At 45.6% G+C, this 19,300-nt stretch overlaps 1 protein-coding gene and 1 long non-coding RNA gene across 2 annotated transcripts in view; both read left to right on the top strand.

Annotated features, from left to right (window-relative positions):
• LOC105525175 overlaps nt 1–13,461 on the top strand; it is a 16,586-nt gene extending 3,125 nt beyond the window's left edge. The window contains exons 2-3 of the long non-coding RNA XR_001003864.1: nt 6,846–6,976; nt 12,779–13,461. This is a non-coding gene — a long non-coding RNA (uncharacterized LOC105525175). The remainder of the gene's footprint in view (nt 1–6,845; nt 6,977–12,778) is intronic.
• A 2,789-nt stretch (nt 13,462–16,250) lies between these two features.
• The window catches only part of ERLIN2 (ER lipid raft associated 2), an 18,052-nt gene continuing 15,002 nt past the window's right edge, over nt 16,251–19,300 (top strand). Inside the window, 2 exon segments of the mRNA XM_011960717.1 lie at nt 16,251–16,344; nt 17,573–17,728. Coding sequence (XP_011816107.1) covers nt 17,588–17,728 — 141 coding nt within the window. The 5' untranslated portion in view covers nt 16,251–16,344; nt 17,573–17,587.

Genomic DNA, 19,300 nt, shown 5'->3' with positions numbered 1-19,300 from the left:
AAGACTCCATCTCAAAAAAAAAAAAAAAAAAAATTGTGTATGAGTTTGCTAATTAGTTGGATTTAGAGGTCCTATCTCTAAAAAACTAAACTAAAATAATAAATGCTACTGGGTCTCCTTTCCTCCCAGGAGACCAGGGTTCCCCATGCCTTCCTTTCCTCACTTCCCTGCATGGCCCCTGAAACAGGGCTGGGACACCTTGGGGCATGGGGCGTGGCAGGACAGCAGGACATTATTGGGCCTGAGCACTTGGGCCTGGGCCTGGCCGCAGCTGAAAGGTCCTGGGTGGCTCTGCAATGCTTCGCCACCCATGCGCTGGAGGGCTCGGGTCACAGGAAGGGGCAAGCACCTTGCTCCTGGGGTGTTCCACGTGCAGGTCTTTGTTCCCAGCCAGTGGTTGGAACGTCAGTGCCCCACGCTGAGGAATTCCGTTCATGACTGAGGCCCCCTGTGATGACCGCTGGCCGCCTTCATTCCAGCAGGCATTCCTTGCCCGCTTGATTCCCCTGCTCCAGACACCCTAACTGTGGGGGGGGCAGCCTCAGAAAATGATAATTAAAAGCTAATGTTTCCCCTTGTGACTCTAGGCCTCCGGATGTCCCTGCAGTGACCCCACCTCCCAAATCCTCGGCCTGAACCATCACCTTGTCCCCACCTGGGCTCCCCTCGGCTTCATTAAATGTTCCTGTGGCCTCAATCCAATCGCCCTCCCCATTCTGAAAGTGTAGGAAAGAATGTGGATAGAACCAAGGGCCCCCGGTTCCCGTTCCAGCTCCTCTGCTTCTGTGTGACCATGACAAAGCACTTCCCATATCCGTGCCTCAGTTTCCTCCATATAGAATCAAGGGATTGGATACAATGGATGATCTCTGAGGTCCTTTGCAGCTGTGACTCTGTGACTTTATTTCAGAGAATTATCACCGGGCCTAAATGAAATGAGATCATGGATGTTATAAAACACTGAAAAGTTTTAAAACTACACATATATATGACACACAGAGGAATAAGGAGTCTCCTTTTCTTTTTTAGTTTTATTTATTTTTTTGAGACAGAGTCTTGCTCTGTCACCCAGGCTGGAGTGCAGTGGTGCAATCACCATTCACTGCAGCCTCGACCTCCTGGGCTCAAGAGATCCTCCCACTTCAGCCTCCCAAGTAGCTGAGACTACAGCCATGTGCTACCACGCCTGGCTTTTTGGATTTTTTTGTAGAAACTGGGTTTTCCCGTGTTGCCCAGGTTGATCTCAAACTCCTGGCCTCAAGCAGTCCTCCTGCCTTGGCCTCCCAAAGTGCTGGGATGACAGGCATGAGCCACCACACCTGGCTAAGAATCTTCTTTTCTCTAATCCCCCAGCAGTATGTGTCCTTCTAGTGTTGTTTTGTTTCATGGTCTGTTTTCCCTGCCAGATTGGGAGCAACATGAGGGTAAAATGGAGGTGGTTTTTTGTTGTTGTTTTTTGGTTTTTTTGTTGTTATTGTTGTTGTTTGGAGACGGCATCTCGCTCTGTCACCCAGGCTGGAGTGCAGTGGTGTGATCTTGGCTCTCTGCAACCTCCGCCTTCCAGGTTCAAGTGACTTTCCTGTCTCAGCCTCTTGAGTAGCTGGGCTTACAGGTGTGCACCACCATGCCGGGCTAATTTTTGTATTTCTAGTAGAGACAGGGTTTCACTATGTTGGCCAGGCTGGTCTCAAACTCCTGACCTCAGGTGATCTGCCCACCTGGCCTCCCAAAGTGCTGAGATTACAGGCATGAGCCACTGCACCTAGCCTCTCTATTTTTTAAATCCCCTCTCAATAACTATCACCCACAGAAGCCACTCAGTAATGTTGTTGACTTGGGGACAGACTGATAACCCCCCTGGCTGCTCATTCATTTAAGTGGACTAGTAAGAAGCTTAACAGAAAAGTAGTACCTTTGCTTCTTAGGAGGGGAAAGGAAAGAACCTCTTTTAAATATATCTTACTTCTTTCAAGGAAAAAAGTAGTTTGGTCCCTCAAAATTAGTTGTATTTGGAAATTCAAATGGAATTTTTAATACTGCCTTGCAAATAAACACATATCAACATGCCCAAGGCTTAATTCCATTCCCCAGGCTCTTCTTAAGTATACTGTGTGCTGAATGCCAACCCTCCACTCAATAGTTAGAGAACACAGAAGAGATACTATAAAGTACTAAAATTTTTAAAGTAAACATAGCAGAACTTAGATATCAAAATAAATATTGTCCCATTTGAAATGTCCCTTTGGAAGGATATACACTCATTCTAATATGTTGTGTTGCTCAAAACTCTTTGGAACGTTTTGAATGCTATCTTTAAACCATCAGATTTTTAATTGACAATTACAAATCTTTATGTGGTGATTAGCAGGGGAAATGTCTCTCCTGAAGCCATCCCTGGTGAATAAGCTGGATGATCAGGCTTATTCAGTCAGGTCAAAAATCTAAATAATGTGTGTCTTATAATGAAGTTCTTAATGAGCACATGATAGTCCTGTGTGGCCTTCCAACGTGAATCCACTGAAGGTCTTCTTTCTCTGAGTTGCATAGGTTCAGCTGTGTCTGTAAAAATCAGTCTCTTGACAGATCTTCTTCTCCCCTGGTCCTACTCTCCACCTCCCAACTCCCATCATCTATTCTCAACACTGCAGCCAAAAGATCTTTTAGAAACAGAAGTTGCTCGTTGGTTTGAAAAGCCGCGAGAGCTCCCATCTGATTTGGAGGAGTGGCCAAAGTCCACAGGGTGGCTTCTAAGACCTAGCTCCCTGGGCCCTCTCCAATCTCCTTCCACCCCACCGTCTCCTTCAGCAGCTTTGGCTCCAACCACATGGCCTCCCTGCCGTTCCTCAAACACACTAGGATGCTCCTATTTAGGACCATTCTCTAGCTGTCCTCTGTTTGGAAACTTCTCTTCCAGAAATCCACTTGGCCAGCCCCATCATTTCCTTTATGTTTTTGGTAAATTATCACCTTCTCAACGAGACATACTCTGACTTTCTATTTAATACCTCTATTAATAGTGCCTTCTTTTTCATAATGTCTTCTGCTTAATACCTTCCACTTAATAACTTCCACTTAATGACACACAGACATGCATGGACACATTCACTCCTTAGCCCCAGGACCCTGGCCTTCTTCTCTTTTCTTCCCTGGTGTTTATCACCTTCTACCATAATATCTAATTTATCTAATGTTATTTATAGTATATCTTTTTGTCTGTATGCTCCTGTGAGAACTAAGCTCAGGAAGCCCAGTATCTTTGTCTGTTTAATTGAGTTTCAAAAGCCTAGAACAGGCGCATAGCTGGTACTCAATAAAAACATGTTGAATTGAATTGGATTGGATTGCATCAAATCGAATTGATTTGAATTGCATTGCATTGTGTTGAATAAGTCCCAACTTATATAAAGTATACTCCCTGCCTTCCAGTTGCTTGTATATCTGATTGAGATAACTAGTGACATACACATGAAAGTGACTGAGCAGTACACAGCAGTTCAGGACTACGTGGAACTTGCAGTGATGCTGCAGGAACCCTGGACGGATGAGTGCTGGCTGCAGGAGAAGAAAGGACCTGAGCTGAGCCTCCCATCTAGTCAAGCAAACCCTCTCCTTGTCCCCAGCACAGGCCGTGCTGTTCCAGCCTCTACTCATCTGCTCATGCTGGCCCTCTGCCTGAAGTCCCCCACCTTTCCTGCACACTTACCTAAATGCTATCCACCCAAGTCCCCTTCCTCCTCACCACTTTCCCTGATTACTCCAGCCCTCCTCTGAGCCCCTGTAGCTCCTATATTTTGTTTCAGATCATTTAGCCTTTACATAGAACTGTTCTGTGTGTGCGCGTGTCATTTCCCCAGCAAAGAACCACATCTTTTGCTTCTCTCTTCTAAACAGGGACAAGGGCTGGGTACAGTGGCTCATGCCTATAATCCCTGCACTTTGAGAGGCTGAGGTGGGTGGATCACCTGAGGTTAGGAGTTCAAGACCAGTCTGGCCAACATGGTGAAACCCCATCTTTACTAAAAATACAAAAAATTTAACCAGGTGTGATGGTGCCTGCCTGTAGTCCCAGCTACTCAGGAGGCAGAGGCAGAAGAATCGCTTGAACCTGGGAGACAGAGGTTGCAGTGAGCTGAGCTTGCACCACTGCAATCCAGCCTGGGTGACAGAACAAGACTCCATCTCAAAAAATAAACAATAAATAAATAGTGCCAAGCACAGCACAAGTAGTGGCACCTGGTACATGTGGCACCAAGTGGTTAGTCAATAGGCAGAGAAAAAAGGAAGGTGGCTTTCCAGGAAAGGTAAATCTCAAAAACAAAGATACCATGGTGTGAACTGCCATGATGAGTTTACAAATATGACACCAGTCTTCTCAGCCCAAGCTGAGGCTTGTATCACCTGAAGAGCTTTTCCCAAATATCTCTGACTGGGCACAGTGGCTTAACCCTGTAATCCCAGTACTTTGAGAAGCTGAGGCTGTGGATCTCTTGAGCCCAGGAATTCAAGACCAGCCTGGGCAACATGGCGAAATCCTACCTCTACTAAAAATACAAAAATTAGCTGGGCATGGTGGCACGTGCCTGTAGTCCCAGCTACTCAGGAGGCTAAGGTGGTGGGATCAATTGAGCCTGGGAGATAGAGGCTGCAGTGAGCTGTGACTGTGCCACTGCATTCTAGCCTGGGTAATAAAGCAAGACCCTGTCTCAAAAACAAAAATTCCCTGGCCGGGCACAATGCCTCATGACTGCAATCCCAGCACTTTGGGAGGCAGAGGGAGGATCACTTGAGCCCAAGAGTTCAAGAGCAGCCTGGGCAACAAAGCAAGACCCTATCTCTACAAAAAAATTACAAATTAGCCAAGTGTGGTGGTGCATGTCCGTAGTCCCGGCTACTCAAGAGGCTGAGGTGGGAGGACTGTTTGAGCCCAAGAATTTGAGGCTGCAGTGAGCTATAATGAGACCACTGTACTCCAGCCTCAGTGACAGAATGAGACCCCGACTCAAAAAAAAAAAAAAAAATCTCCTTTTGGGGACCTTACCCCAGACTAATGTTATCAGATTATCAGGGAATGTAGCCCAGGCATCGCCAAGTGATTCTAATGTGTAGCTGGAATTAAGAACAATCATTGCATTGGAGAAAACATAAGGAGGCCAGGCATGGTGGCTCATGCCTATAATCCCAGCACTTTGGAAGGCCCAGGCGGGTGGATCACTTGAGGCCAGGAGTTCGAGACCAACATGGCTAACATACTAAAACCCCATCTCTACTAAAAAATACAAAAATTAGCGGGGCATGGTGGCCCACAGCTCTAGTTCCAGCTACTCAGGAGGCTGAGGGACAAGAATCACTTGAACCTGGGAGGCAAAGATTGTAGTGAGCTGAGATTGTGCCACTGCACTCCAGCCTGGGTGGCAGAGCAAGACTCTGTCTCAAAAAAACAAAAAGATAAAGGGGTATATGAGAAATTGGGAAGCCGGCCTAAAATGCTGTAGTTGTGACTATCCCTCCTTTCCATTTTGTTCCTATGAGTTTGTCATGGGAATTTGTCTTTGTCAGGGTAGCCTGGACGGATGAACTGTGGACAGATGTGTCCATCCTCTGCCTAATGCTATAATGAGTAGCAAGAGGTCAGCGAAGCTATGGAGAGAGCAGAAGGCACCAACAAATGTGGCCAAGGCCAGGGGTCATCTACACCCACGGAATGCAGAAACATTTGGAAAAACTAGAGGACTCGTGCAGACCACTTGACAATTTTTGTTGCAATTTCTCTCCTTCCTTGGTTGTTAGCACTCAGGTTACTTGCTCATGCCTGCCCAGCAGAAGAGCTAAGAAGTGTGTAAATTATCTCAACGTTACTCTTTCAGGAATTCCTGGCTAATTCCTTACACTCCTGCTCCCTCTACATCGTAGGAAACTGAGCAGAAGTTGAATCTTCTCTCTTAAATGTAACCTGGCTCACATGCACTGAAGAGCATGCAAGAAACTTGAGTGACAAAATTAGCCGGGCATGGTGGTGGGTGCCTGTAGTCCCAACTACTCCGGAGGCTAAGGCAGGAGAATCACTTGAACCCGGGAGGCAGTGAGCCAGGATCGCGCTACTGCACTCCAGCCTGGGCGACAGAGCAAGATTCTGTCTCAAAAAAAAAGAAACTTGAGTGACAGAAGTCCTCATCCTAGTCTGGTCTGTAGATGTCCTCTGCTCCATCTCTCCTCTCCTCCCTCCTTTATGTAGAAAACTTAGAGACAGACCAAGAAACTAAGCAGCACTTCCTGTTGACTGATTTCAGAGGCACCTGTGCAGACCAGGCCTCTTCCCACTGCCCTGACTGCACTCTCACACATGAAGCATCAATATCACTATTACCAAACATCACTCTTCCCCTCTGCCACAGCTAGAGATGGGGCTGAAAAGCCGAGCTCCTCTGAGAAAGGAAACGAGGCTTAAATTCAGAGTGAGACGGAAAAAACTGAGATGAAAACTTTTCCTGCAAGCAGGATCTGCTTATTTGGGAATGGTAGGAAGGGAAGGGAAGGGAGGGTGGGAAGGGAAGGGAAGGGAAGGTGGGAAGGGAAGGGAAGGGAGGGTGAGAAGGGAAGCGAAGGGAGGGTGGGAAGGGCAGAGAAAAGGAACATAAAGGAAAATATGTTGGCACCTAGAGGCTGAAGGAGGGAGAGAAGGGTGTGCCAGGGAACGAGGGGGCGGGTGTGGAAAGATGAGGCCTGGGTGCTCATGACAGCCTTCCCTGACTCCATGAGCTTGCCAAGTCCCAGCCCTAGATCCCAGAGGGGTCACAGCCGAGGTCCCCACTCCGGAGGCCACTACCTTTCATTTTCTTGCTCCCCAGTCTCTGTGCCCGGAATCACTGTCTGCCAGTCTCTGGCCAACCTGTAGCCTCTCCGTGCTGAAAACGACCCTCTAAAAAAGCCAAGGGGGAAGGACCCAGCACACAGCCGCGAACCACAGATACACCAAGAGGTAACTCTAAACTCCAGAGCTGGGCCCAGGAGGAGGGGAAGGGTGGAGGGGGGATGAGGATTTTCCACTTCCATTCGCAACTGTCAGGCGGGTGATTAATGACCAACAGGTTTGGAATCGCCTCTATTGCCAGATCAGTATTGTTGCCCGTGACAGCTAATGAGGTTGGACAGGCTTCTCCACACTGAGCTTTACGGCCCGCTCCCTCCCCTGCAGAGCTCACAAGCCCTGCCAGCTTTTGTGCACTGGAATGTTCAAGCCCCACCCCCCTTCATTCCTCCAACACCACCTCCCCCCAACTCTCTGAACCACCATCTCACCCCAGAATCTTGCCCATCCACCAAGGAAGCTGGGTAGTGAGGCTTCAAGCCCCAGCCTGCTCAGAGATACCCATCTGTTACACCCACACCCCCAAAAGCCCCTTTCCCATTCCCACTCAAGCTTGAGCAATGGGGCTGGAAGGAAGGAAAAAGAATGAAAGCGAACATTTCGGCCCTTGGGTTTAAGATGACAGAAGGATCTCTGAACACTTGCTTTGGACAGTCTGGCCAGCAAGTTTAACAAGGCCATTCCACAGCCAGCTGTAAAATTCAAGAAGTATTTTATACACTCACGGCTTCAATCTGGCAGATGTGCTAAGGGGGTGAGGATAGAGGAATGAGAGAACTTGGGAAAAGGTGATTTAATAATAGTTAATAATGATTTTTAACCAACCACCTTACGCCTAGATACACAAAGCCAGGTGTCAGTGCAGAAATCAACATGGTCCTAGGTCTAAGGGTAAGGAAATACTGGCTTTGTTTTCTGCTCTCTTACAAATAATATTTACCTTTGTGCTAGTTCACATCTTGATATGGTTAAGCACATGTTTGCCTGTGGTTTAATATTTGAAGGAATTGGAGCAACATAATAAGCAAACAGCATAAAAAGCCCAGAAAGACCCCCTCAGCTTAAAAATCTATTACTTTTCAGTGTGATATAAATGTATTTTGCTTCTGCTCAGAGCAATTTCCTAGTTTACTCTTATTAAACCAGAAGACGGCTTAGCAGAGTTCTTGATTTATGAAACACATACTAGATTCATTAAAACCTTAAAAGATTTAATACATTTTATCAGGACATTAAATCTGTGCAGGCTTTTTAAATCAAATACCTGCCATATTTCATCCCCCACACCCTGCACACTTACTTAAGAACACTAAAATGTGGACTGACAAACATTATGGGTGTTTCAGGCCTGATTTCTAAGTGGCAGTAAAGTCCTCCCCTCCAGGATTTATAGCCTGGCTTCTCCCCAAGTCTGGTCTTCCAAAGAACAACTGACTCTCCTCTTTAGAATTTGGTTGGGTAGGATGAGCTGAGATGCCGATCACACACACACACACACACACACACACACACACACACACAACTTCTTCCTCTCCCATTACATAGCCAACGTTCCTATTCTCATGGGTTCTCTAGGACCCCACCCTTCAACACCACTCACCCATCTTCTATCTTCTTCCAGAACTCCTTTTGGCCTCTGCTTCCATGCAGACATACTCCTACCATCTCCTTCTCTCCCTCCCCTACTCCCCTGACTCTTAGCCCATACAGAACTGCATCCATGTAACACCTGCCACGCTTTGGGAAGCAAAGCTTGCCCTCTTATTCTTAATCCCCTCCTTTTTAAGTCTATCCACACCACAGTGGTTCTCAGCTAGGGGCAAATTTGTCTCACGCACACACGACTGGGGACATTTGGCAATGCCTGAAGACATATTTGGTTGTCACAATGAGGTGGAGGTGTTGCTACCAGCATCTAGGGATAGAGGCCAGAGAATCTGTTAAATGTCCTACAATGCACAAGCCAGCCCCTCTACTCCACAGCGTGGAAGAAAGAGAGAAAGAGAAAGAGAAAAAGAAAGAATGAAAGAAAAGAAGGAAGGGCCAGGCACGGTGGCTCACACCTATGATCTCCGCACTTCGGAAGGCCAAGGCAGGAGGATTGCTCAAGGCCAGGAGTTTGAGACCTGTCCTGGATAACACAGTGAGACCTCATCTCTACAGAAATACAGCCGGGCATGGTGGCGTGCATCTGTAATCCTAGCTATTCAGGAGGCCGAGATAGGATGATCACTTGAGCCGAGGAGTTCAAGACTGCAGTGAGCTACGATTGTGCCACTGCACTCCAGCCTGAGTGAAAGAGTCCCTGGATCTCAACTAAGTAAATAAAATAAAAGAGAGAGGGGGAAGGAAGAAAGCGAGGGAGGGAGCAAGAGAGAGGGAGGAAGAAAGGAAGGAAGGGAGGGAGGGAGGAAGGGAGGGAGGAAGGGAGGGAGGGAGACTGGGAGTATCTAGAACCTTACCAGGCATAAGTGGTCTTCTCAACTCTCCTTCATTGCTTTCACACTTAGGATTGTGGCTCATAGATAATAGTTGTTTCAATAAATGTTTACAGAGTCAAACTAAATCTCTGTCCTAACACACTGACATTTTCCAAAATCAGAAATGTAAGGGAAAAAAATACTGGATTTACAATCAGTTGATCTGCCTGTGACCTTGAGGAATCGCTGAAGCCCTCTCTCCTGTGTGTCCTTATCTGTGAAGTGGAGTTGTGGTGCTATTACCTTCATGGACTATTATGAGCATTCAATGAGCTGGTGTAACTGACAGCGCTTTTACATTCTAAAAGATCATGGGATGTTTATTATTTTTGTTGACAAACACTTATTGAGTGCTTATTGTATGCCAGGAATTATGTTAGACCTTCGGGGGGTGGGACGGGTACAAAAATGAATAGACAAAGCTCCTGCCCTTGCAGATCTTACAGTCTTGTAAGAAGCACAGACAAAAACTAGAATGTTTCAGTGTATTATAATCAGTGCTGTACGACAAGAATGCACAGGATATTGTGGACACAGATAAGATACACTTAGAAGGGTCTTCAAAGATGAATAAGGCCTGGCACGGTGGCTCATGTCTATAATCCCAGCACTTTGGGAGACCTAGGTGGCTGGATCACTTGAGGTCAAGAGTTCGAGACCAGCCTGGCCAACATGGTGTAAACCCCGTCTCTACTAAAAATACAAAAATTAGGCAGGCATGGTGGCACACGCCTGTAATCCCAGCTACCCGGGGTGCTGAGGCAGGAAAATCGCTTGAACCCAGGAGGTGGAGGTTGCAGTGAGCTGAGATTGCACCACTACATTCCAGCCTGGCCTGGGTGACAGAGGGAAAAAAAAAAGAAAAAGAAAAAAGAAAGAAAGATAGATGAATAAGAGCTGGTCTAGCAAAATAAAAAAAAAGACTGCAGAATAAGATCATAAAAGCTGCAGGTATAGGTAGGGGATCACGTCATTAAAAATCTTATATGAAAAGTTAAGAGGATTTGAACTTTTTTCTATAGGAAACCTATTATGGTGTTTTTAAGCAGAAAAGGTATCCATCAAAGAACACATGGGGTACATTGTAGACAACACACTGATTTAAGGGCAAATGGAAGGTGGGGGTGAGGAGATGGCTAACATTAGATTATTACAATAATCCAGGTGATAAAGCCCCGAACTGCCTGGAGAGGAAAGTACAGGGTCAAGGAATAATCACGATGGATGGGACAGATTAAAGATAGTGGCTGAGTGTCTAGCCTGGATGATTGAGTGAATGGTGGTGTCTTTAGTGGGAGGAAGATATTTGAAGGGAACTATGAGTTCCATTTTAGAGATGATCCGTTTCTCCCTGTCCAAAATCCAAAGAAATGGTATTCTAGTATGTAGCTTGTGGTTATCAATATGCATTTAGGAGCATCACCAGTGACCACATAATTAGAATACGGAGAACACAAGAGGCCTTCCAGAAAGAGAAGATAGAGAAAAGAAGAGCAGTAGGGGCCGGGCACAGTGGCTCACCCCTGTAATCCCAGCACTTTGAGAGGTCGAGGCGGGTGGATCACTTGAGGTCAGGCGTTCAAGACCAGCCTGGCCAACAAGGCAAAATCTCATCTCTACTAAAAATACAAAAATTAGCCGGGCATGGTGGCGGACACCTGTAATTCCAGCTACTTGGGAGACTGAGGCAGGAGAATCACTTGAACCCAGGAGGCAGAGGTTGCAGTGAGCTGAGATTGCCCCATTGTACTCCAGCTTGGGTGACAAGAGCAAAACCGTCCCAAAAAAAAAAAAAAAAGGAAAAGAAAGAAGAACAGTAGGTCAAGGACAGAATTCTGAGGAAAAGTTGAAGATGAGTTCAAGCAGAGATTAAAAATAGGAACACTCAGACAAGTAGACAGAAACCCAGGAGGGAGGGAATCATTCACAGAGGCCAAGAGAGAAAGAGTCTAAGAATTCAGGGAACCAATCAACAGCACCACGTGCATCAGAGAAAGCGACTGAAGGGTTAAGAACAAGGGAATGGAAAGTGAGGAAGTAATGACATCAAGTGTAGACTACTTTTTCAAGAAACTTTGCTCAAAGAGAAGGAGACAAATCAGGTAAGAACTAGAGGCTTACATAGGATCAACGGAGAGGCTTAGAGGGAAGGGCATGGAGAAATTGCACAAGATTATAGGCTGTGGCTAAAGAACTGGTAGAAAGAGGGGATAATTAAAGGCTCTAGGTCCCTGAGGAAAGAGGAGGGATGAGATTAAAAAACCAGGTGAAAAAAGATTGGCCTAGAATAAACATGGGTTACCTTATCCTCTGAGACTCACACCGCCGTATACAAGGTTTCTTTTATGTATAGCAAAAAAGAAGTCTATCAATGACATGGAGAGATGTGTAGATAAGTATATGTAGATAAAATTTCATACAATCTTTAAAAAAAAATTCCTAATGTTACTATAAATTCAGAGTTGGAGGGTTAGAGATGTCAAAGGAAAGGTCATCCCAGGCACATCAGGCCAAGCCAAAATGCAACTGCCAGGCTTGTTGGAACACAATCTCAGGGTCACAGGCTACTCTTCTCATCATCCCCCAAATGCAGTAGGAACCTTAGCCAAGCCCCCTTTCTGGAGACTTCTTCTCCTTAGACTTCTCTACAAGTAAAATAAATGGGTTGGATTAAAATCATAGGCAATAACCTATCTGTCCATCAACAGGTGAGTGGATAAACAAATTGTTGTATAGCTATACAATGAAACACTACACAGCAATAAAAAGGAATGAACTCTTGATAGACTCAACAACATGGATGAATCTCAAAATAATTATTCTGGGTTTCCAAAAAAGCCAGACCCTCCCCCCCTAAAAAGGGTACATACCGTACAATTCCATGCATATAAAACTCTACAAAATGCACACTAGAGTGGCAAAAGCAGATCAGTGGTCTTTTGAGAATCGAAAAGGGGGTGTCCCAAAGGGGTGTAAGAGGGAGAAATTACAAAGAGGCATGAGGAAATTTGGAGCCATGATGCATGTGTTCATCATACTGATTGTGGTAATGGCTTCACAGGTGTTTGCAAGTCAAAACTAAATTGTAGACTTTATGAACAGTTTATTATATGTCGATTATATCTCAATAAAGCTGTAAAAACATGTAATCACAAAATGACCTTTAGCTGACTTTCAGCTCAATTTTTTTCCTGATGGCTCTTTGATCCCTTTACCCAATTGCCTTGAAGAAACATCACTGACCCCAGGCAAATATGCTTTTGTTCTCAGAAGGCACCAATCCTGGGTTTTTGCAATTGAAAAAAAAGAAAAGAGGAAAAATTTCTGAGCCCCCTTAAAAACTAAGGATACAGTTCATTCCTCTTCCCATAAGCTCACCAAAATCTTACTGGAATCAAACATTCTAAAAGATTATTTCTATTCCGTGTTTTAGAGCCTAAAGTAAAAAAGATAAACTTTAAATCAAACAGAAACTTTTTCCAGCAACTTCCACTCTTGTGATACTGAACTGAACTGAAGCAAAAGATTTTAAGAGTTGCCTGAATCCTTTGGAGTTAACCTGGTTATTGACTTAAAAAGTCTAATTGTGAAATTGACTTAAAAATCCCTAATTGTGAAAGAAGGGTCTCTTCTCTCTTTGGAATGACACTCTCACTAACAATTTTCTTGATAAGAGGACCCAACAAACAGCAATAGAAATAGAAAACTATAGATTGCTAGGTGAGAGTATTTTTTAACCTGCTTCAACCTACAACTGCAAAATGAACTGGCCCAATTTAATTAGAAAAGTCTCACAATTTCTGACCACTGATCTACATTCCTGAAAGGTTCCATGTGAAATAAATGTGGTGTGTGTGTGTGTGTGTGTGTGAAATTGAATCATTTTCTAACTCATTCAGTATAAAAAAGAAATAGACTTGGGATCATTTGAACTCTGCCTTTGCAATTTATCATCTTCGTGATCTTAGACAATCTCTTAATTTCTCTAAGCTTCAACTTTCTCCTCTAAAATGGAGTTGAACTCAAAGGGCTGACCTAAAGATTACATAAAATGAGAAAAAGTAAGGTACTGGGGCTGATACATAGACAGTATTCAATAAAGCTTTATGAAATCTGTATTGTAAATATCCATTGAGGTATAATTTCAGAAGCCTTTATCTCTTCTTCTGATAAGCCTTCATTTGGTTATTATTTAATACCATACAACTTAAAGTTTATCATTCTCACGCCCTGTGTCACATTAATAATCTGCAATAATAACCCACAAACATGCAAGAACACACTAAGGGAATTTGCTATTTAAAACAGCAACAGCTAATACTTGGTGAACACTTAAAATGTACCAAATGTTGTGTATGCTTTTCACAACAGTCCTATAAGTTTCATACTGTTATTACTTTAATTTTACAGATGAAGAAACTGAGGCACAGATAATTTTTCCAATGTTACAGAACTAATAAGAGGCAGGCTCCAGGATTTAAACAAGGCAGGCTGACTGTGGAGTATCTGAGCTAAATCACTACTCTATACTGCGAGATTTTTTAAAAAATAAAATTTTAGCCAGGCGCGGTGGTTCACGCCTGTAATCCCAGCACTTTGGGAGCCCAAGGCATGTGGATCACTTGAGGTCAGGAGTTCAAGACCAGCCTGACCAACATGGTGAAACCCCATCTCTACTAAAAATACAAAAATTAGCCAGTCATAGTGGCATGCGTCTGCAGTCCCAGCTACTCGGCAGGCTGAGGCAGGAGAATCGCTTGAACCCGGGAGGCAAAGGTTGCAGAGCTGAGATCGTGTCATTGCACTCCAGCCTGGGTGACGGAGCGAGACAAAGAAGGAAGGGAGGGAGGGAGGGAAAGAAATTGTAAACATTTTTGTTAAACAAATCATCACAAATCCATCTGGTGGGTAACATAAAAATCACAGGTCTCTTAAGAAAGAGATTTTCAGAAGTACTAGATCATCATGTACTCGTACATCATGAAGTCTACCCCGCTGCCTTTAGGCAGGTCCACAACTAAATAACTCAGGCCTGGTAAAATGACTCTTAAGAACAAAATCCCAAAACTTCTACCCACAATTCACTCCAAAGTTTAATGTGAGGAAATTTTTATTATTTTTAATTGACATAATAATAGTACATATTTATGGGAAGGGGAGGGGAGTCAGGGGTTGCCAGAGGTTGGTTAAAGGAAATTCTTAAATTACAAGTAATTCAAATACTTGATGCTGCAGGCTAGCCCCCATTTCATGGGTTAATGAACCCTAATATTTCCATTTTTCTTACTCAACTATTAAATAAACATGCATTAAGTATGCCCAGCTGAATTATATCACTGAACATGGCGAGAAAAACCTCAAGTTCTGATAGGATTGATCAAGAGATTGGCCAGCTGTGTCTGTTTGGAGTGGGCCATGCAGGAACAGAGTAGGGAGAGGAAAGGTCTTCATTTATGGAGATGGGCACAGAGCTCCCAGACAGCACCATGTAACCCTCGTATGGGCTTCACTATGTAATGCTGAAACATCCCAACACCCAGAGCAAACCCAGGAAAGGTAAACGGGCCAATCCCAAGCAGGCATGGCTGGAAAAAACCACACTTCCCTTTTCCTGAGTCTTAAATCTGTCTAACACCACCAGCTTGCCATCTTCCCGGTGTAAAAGTTTTTCTTTTACTGAAGGCTATAATTAAGTGGACTCTTTCTCTTCTGCAAACAAAATACTAATAACTTCAGTGGCTGAATTAGAAATGCCCCAATGTGATGTTGGTGAGTAGGGCAGGTTGAGGAAAACGTGAGGCCCTCAGCCTAGGAGACACAAAGTCTGGATTCCAGGCCTGGTCCCACGTTGCCTTCAGTCTGTATTTACTGGGCACCTAAGCCCCGGGGGTGTGGAAGGAAAGTCAGTCTCTGCTCTCCCGGGAACACACAGTTTATCTAGAAAGATGAAGTGCACAAGCCCCTGTGCACTGTGGCAGGAGTTAAAAAAGCAGTGAACTCAAGATATTAAGCAAACACAAAGGAAGCTTTCCTTGGCTTTTACCCTTGAACCTCGCTGAACTTCTTAGATTCCGTTCATTAAAATTAGAATAATTCCTTGTTAATATACTTTGTGGTGTTGCAGGGTCGCAATGGCCAAAGCTCCCAGAAAAATATAAAGAACTCAAGGTAGGGATTTTTCATTAGTGAGGTAATGATGCTAATCTGTACACTGAAAAGATTGTTTCATTTCAGCTGTGCTATAGGAAAACAAACAGTTACAACTCGCTAGTAGTTTATCAAGGCGGAAAAAAAAAAAGGCAGCGCATGGTGGCTCACGCCTGTAATCTCAGCAGTTTGGGAGGCCGAGGCAGGAGGATTGCTTGAAGCTAGAGTTTGAGACCAGACATACCGAGACCTTGTCTTTACTAAAAATAAAATTATCAAGTGTCCTGGCGCGCACCTGTTGTCCCAGCTACTCAAGAGGCTGAGATGGGAGGATCGCTTGAGCCCAGGAGTTCGAGGCTGTAGTGAGCTATGATCGTGCCACTGCACTCCAGCCTGGGCAAAAAAGCGAGACCCTGTCTCTAAAAAAAAACAAAACGAACCAGGTTCGGCCTAATGCAGAGGGAAATCAGGAGCAATCCCCAAAGTCAACGCCTTGGAAAAGGACGCCCTGAGTCTCAGTACTCCGGGTCACGCGCGTCCTGCCGCTCGCTCTCGGGGCGCTCCCACCTACACCGCCCTCATCCCCAGCCCCAGGCCGGATACCCGAGACAGAGGTCCAGGACCACAAGGACCAAGTCGCGGGGCGATCCCTGGCGGCCAGCTGCGGCCATTGACCGCTGGAAGCGCGAGGGGCGGGGCGCAGAGCGAGCGCGGGGCGGGGGTGTAGTCTTCTCGCGTGAACTGATGGCGTCATCGAAGCGACGGCCCAGAAGGAAGTCGCGTGCTGAGGGGTGTGACGGTTTTCTTGCTCGTGGGCTCGGACGAGTACGGAGCGCCTGCAGGGACATCCTGGTACGCGGCCCCCGCCCCTTCGTGCGCGCGCTGGGCCTAGCTGCAGCTCCGGGTTGGGGCTGACCCGTCACCCTCGGGAGCCTCAGTCCCAGCAGCTTCTCTCCCTCCGCCGGCCCGCTGCTGGAGAGACACAGAAACCCTTTTCTGTCGCGTCCCCTCCTTGAGAGCCGTAGGGGGACGGAGCGGAGGCTATTGGAGCCGCAGCCCTAGCCCAGGGCGCTTGACCCTCTCTTGGAACGGGGCGGGGAAGGGGCGCGAGTGACTTCGGGGAGGGAAGGGCACTGGCAGGAAAAGACGCAACTGCAGATCGGTAGCCGGAGGCCGCCACGGTAAAATAAGCGCCTCGCAGATGTCCGCGCCCGGGTTACGTTAGACCTGGGAGGCAGAATCCACGCCCTGCGTTCACGGGCCCACGCACGCACAGCTGAACTTTGCAGTCAGTCACCATAGTTCCAGATCATTCAGTGTTCAGGATTGAACTACTCCGCGTCCTGGTACCTGAACGCGGTTGGACCCAGGAGCCCAGAGGCTCGCAGTTTGGGACATTGCCTTTCTCTCTGACCACGGGCTTGGGGATCGGTCAGGTGCATAGTGCCAAAGTATGTCGGGGGGAGTGTGGCTTCAGGCTTGTTCAGAGCCCTGTCCTGTTTAAGGGCCAAAGGAATAACTGAGAAGGTGGATGCGAGGCCAGCGAATCCTACCTTGAAACGGCTCGCCTGCTGGCTCTGCCACTCCAGCATCTGAAAGGAGTAAATAATGGTTTCCCTTGAAACTGCAGGCAATTAGGAGTGGGAGGCTCTGACCAGAATTACATAGCCACAACTGCCTGTCATTTGGCATCCTCTGTAATTTGGGCCAAAGTACTGCAGCTGCCTCTCTTCCCTACTACTAGTATGAAAGATTCAGTGACAGCACATTCGTGTTCACAGGAAGACAAGGCTGTATTCTGAACCCTACCCAGCTGGCACGGGTTCTCCCTTGAGCAACGGCTGTATTCGGAGCCAGTGCTTCCTCAGTGCGGTGGGGGCCCTGATTTCACAGTTGAGGAAAGGGGAACGTTGACTGAGAACGAGGAGGAAGCGAGTTGTAGATCTAGCCTTGTGTTCACACGACACCAGGCTGAATATGAGTCACTCGCAGGGAGCTCAGCTTGGTGAGGTCCTCTCGCTGTTGCGGCCTTTTCTCCTGCACGTTGGACCACACACATTTCCCCATGTCTTTTCCGTAGGATAAAGGCTCACTGATGGCTCAGTTGGGAGCAGTTGTGGCTGTGGCTTCCAGTTTCTTGTGTGCATCGCTCTTCTCAGCTGTGCACAAGATAGAAGAGGGACATATTGGGGTGTATTACAGGTAAGGCAGAGACAGGGAGAAGTCGGCAACTTCTGTTAAATAGCTCCCTTTCCTGGTCACTGCTTTCCTAGCAGATACTGCTGAACATCTCTGTTTATATTTCCTTGAATAGGGGAGCCTTTTCAGATTGAGCTTTTTATGTCAGTAACCATGGGAAAGAGAATACACACACACATATGTAAATTTAGAACTTCGCTTAGTAGTCCAAGATGATGCCATGGGTGGTGATTAATAAATGTTTATATAGATGTAGAGGCAAAATCTAAAGGAAACTGGTGCTCCTCACAGATCATCCCTAAAATACTGTTTTCTCCTACATCCCTCTGGCAGTCTTAGCTCTACACTGCTAGGTTACCTTTACAAAAGCCAGCTGAGTCCCAGTTCTTGATGGCAACTTGAGAAGGTAGCCTACTCTGCTAATTTAGGATACTCTTTTGAAATTAACATTTCAGCCAGCCTGGGTAACATAGTGAGACCCTATCTCTAAAAAATAAAAATAAAAAAATTTAATTAGCTGACTACGTGTCACACACACGTAGTCCTAGTTACTCAGGAGGCTAAAGTGAGAGGATCACCTGAGCCCAGGAGATTGAGACCAGCCTGAGCAACATAGTGAGAGTCCATCTCCACAAAAAGTAAAAAATTAGCCGAGCATGGTGGCATGTGCCTGTAATTCCAGTTATTGGAGAGGCTGAGGTGGGAGGATCACTTGAGCCCAGGAGTTTGAGGCTGCAGTGAGCTATGATCACACCACTGCACTCCAGCCTGGGTGACAGAGCAAAGCCCTGTCTCTAAAACTAAATTAAAATAATATTAACATTTCATGAAAAATGAAAGAGCCTGCAGGTTGACTTATGTCAGTCAAAGCAAGCCTTAGGATAGTGGTTCCTACAATAAATTTAGGAGCCCATTATATCACTGTTTGTTTTATTGGCTTTTTTAAATTATTTGCATAATATAAAGCAAAGAAGCACTTATAAGTCGGGTTGCTTTCTTTTTAGTAATCTCCATGACCAAGTTTTTTGCTTTATGTCTTTGTGAACTCTTCTTATATGTGCTGTTGTGATGCTTATTTCTGGATTACTAACAGCAAGTTCTAAAAGTCTGGAATTCCTCTCTCCTTTAATTCTTTCTCCCCATGATCTGCTTACATGTTCCCCAAAAAGGCTTTTTTAACTTTATCATTTACATATAACTTGATTAGAAAGGTAACTCTATTGCCAAAACATATATTTCAATTACTTATAAAGTACTTCAAATTATTCTTTTGGTTGGTCATGTCAGTGGACTCTAGCATTAGTGCAGGTAGTTGATAACCATATTACTGGACTTAACTGCCCTAATGGATTGCCACAAGCCCAACAGATATGACGAAGTAAAACAGGCTTCATCTTCTTTTTTTTTTTTTCTGAGACTCAGTCTTGCTCTGTTGCCCAGGCTAGAGTGCAGTAGCAAGATATCAGCTCACTGCAACCTCCGCTTCCTGGGTTCAAGCAATTCTCTGCCTCAGCCTCCCAAGTAGTTGAGATTACAGGCACCTGCCACCATACCTGGCTAATTTTTGTATTTTTAGTAGAGATGGGGTTTCACCATGTTGGCCAGCCTG

Source organism: Colobus angolensis, unplaced genomic scaffold (genome assembly GCF_000951035.1).
Source record: "Colobus angolensis palliatus isolate OR3802 unplaced genomic scaffold, Cang.pa_1.0 Scaffold52, whole genome shotgun sequence".
NCBI lineage: Eukaryota > Metazoa > Chordata > Mammalia > Primates > Cercopithecidae > Colobus > Colobus angolensis.
Note: the sequence above shows the minus strand (reverse complement) of the source record. Positions and strands in the feature narration are given on the sequence as shown.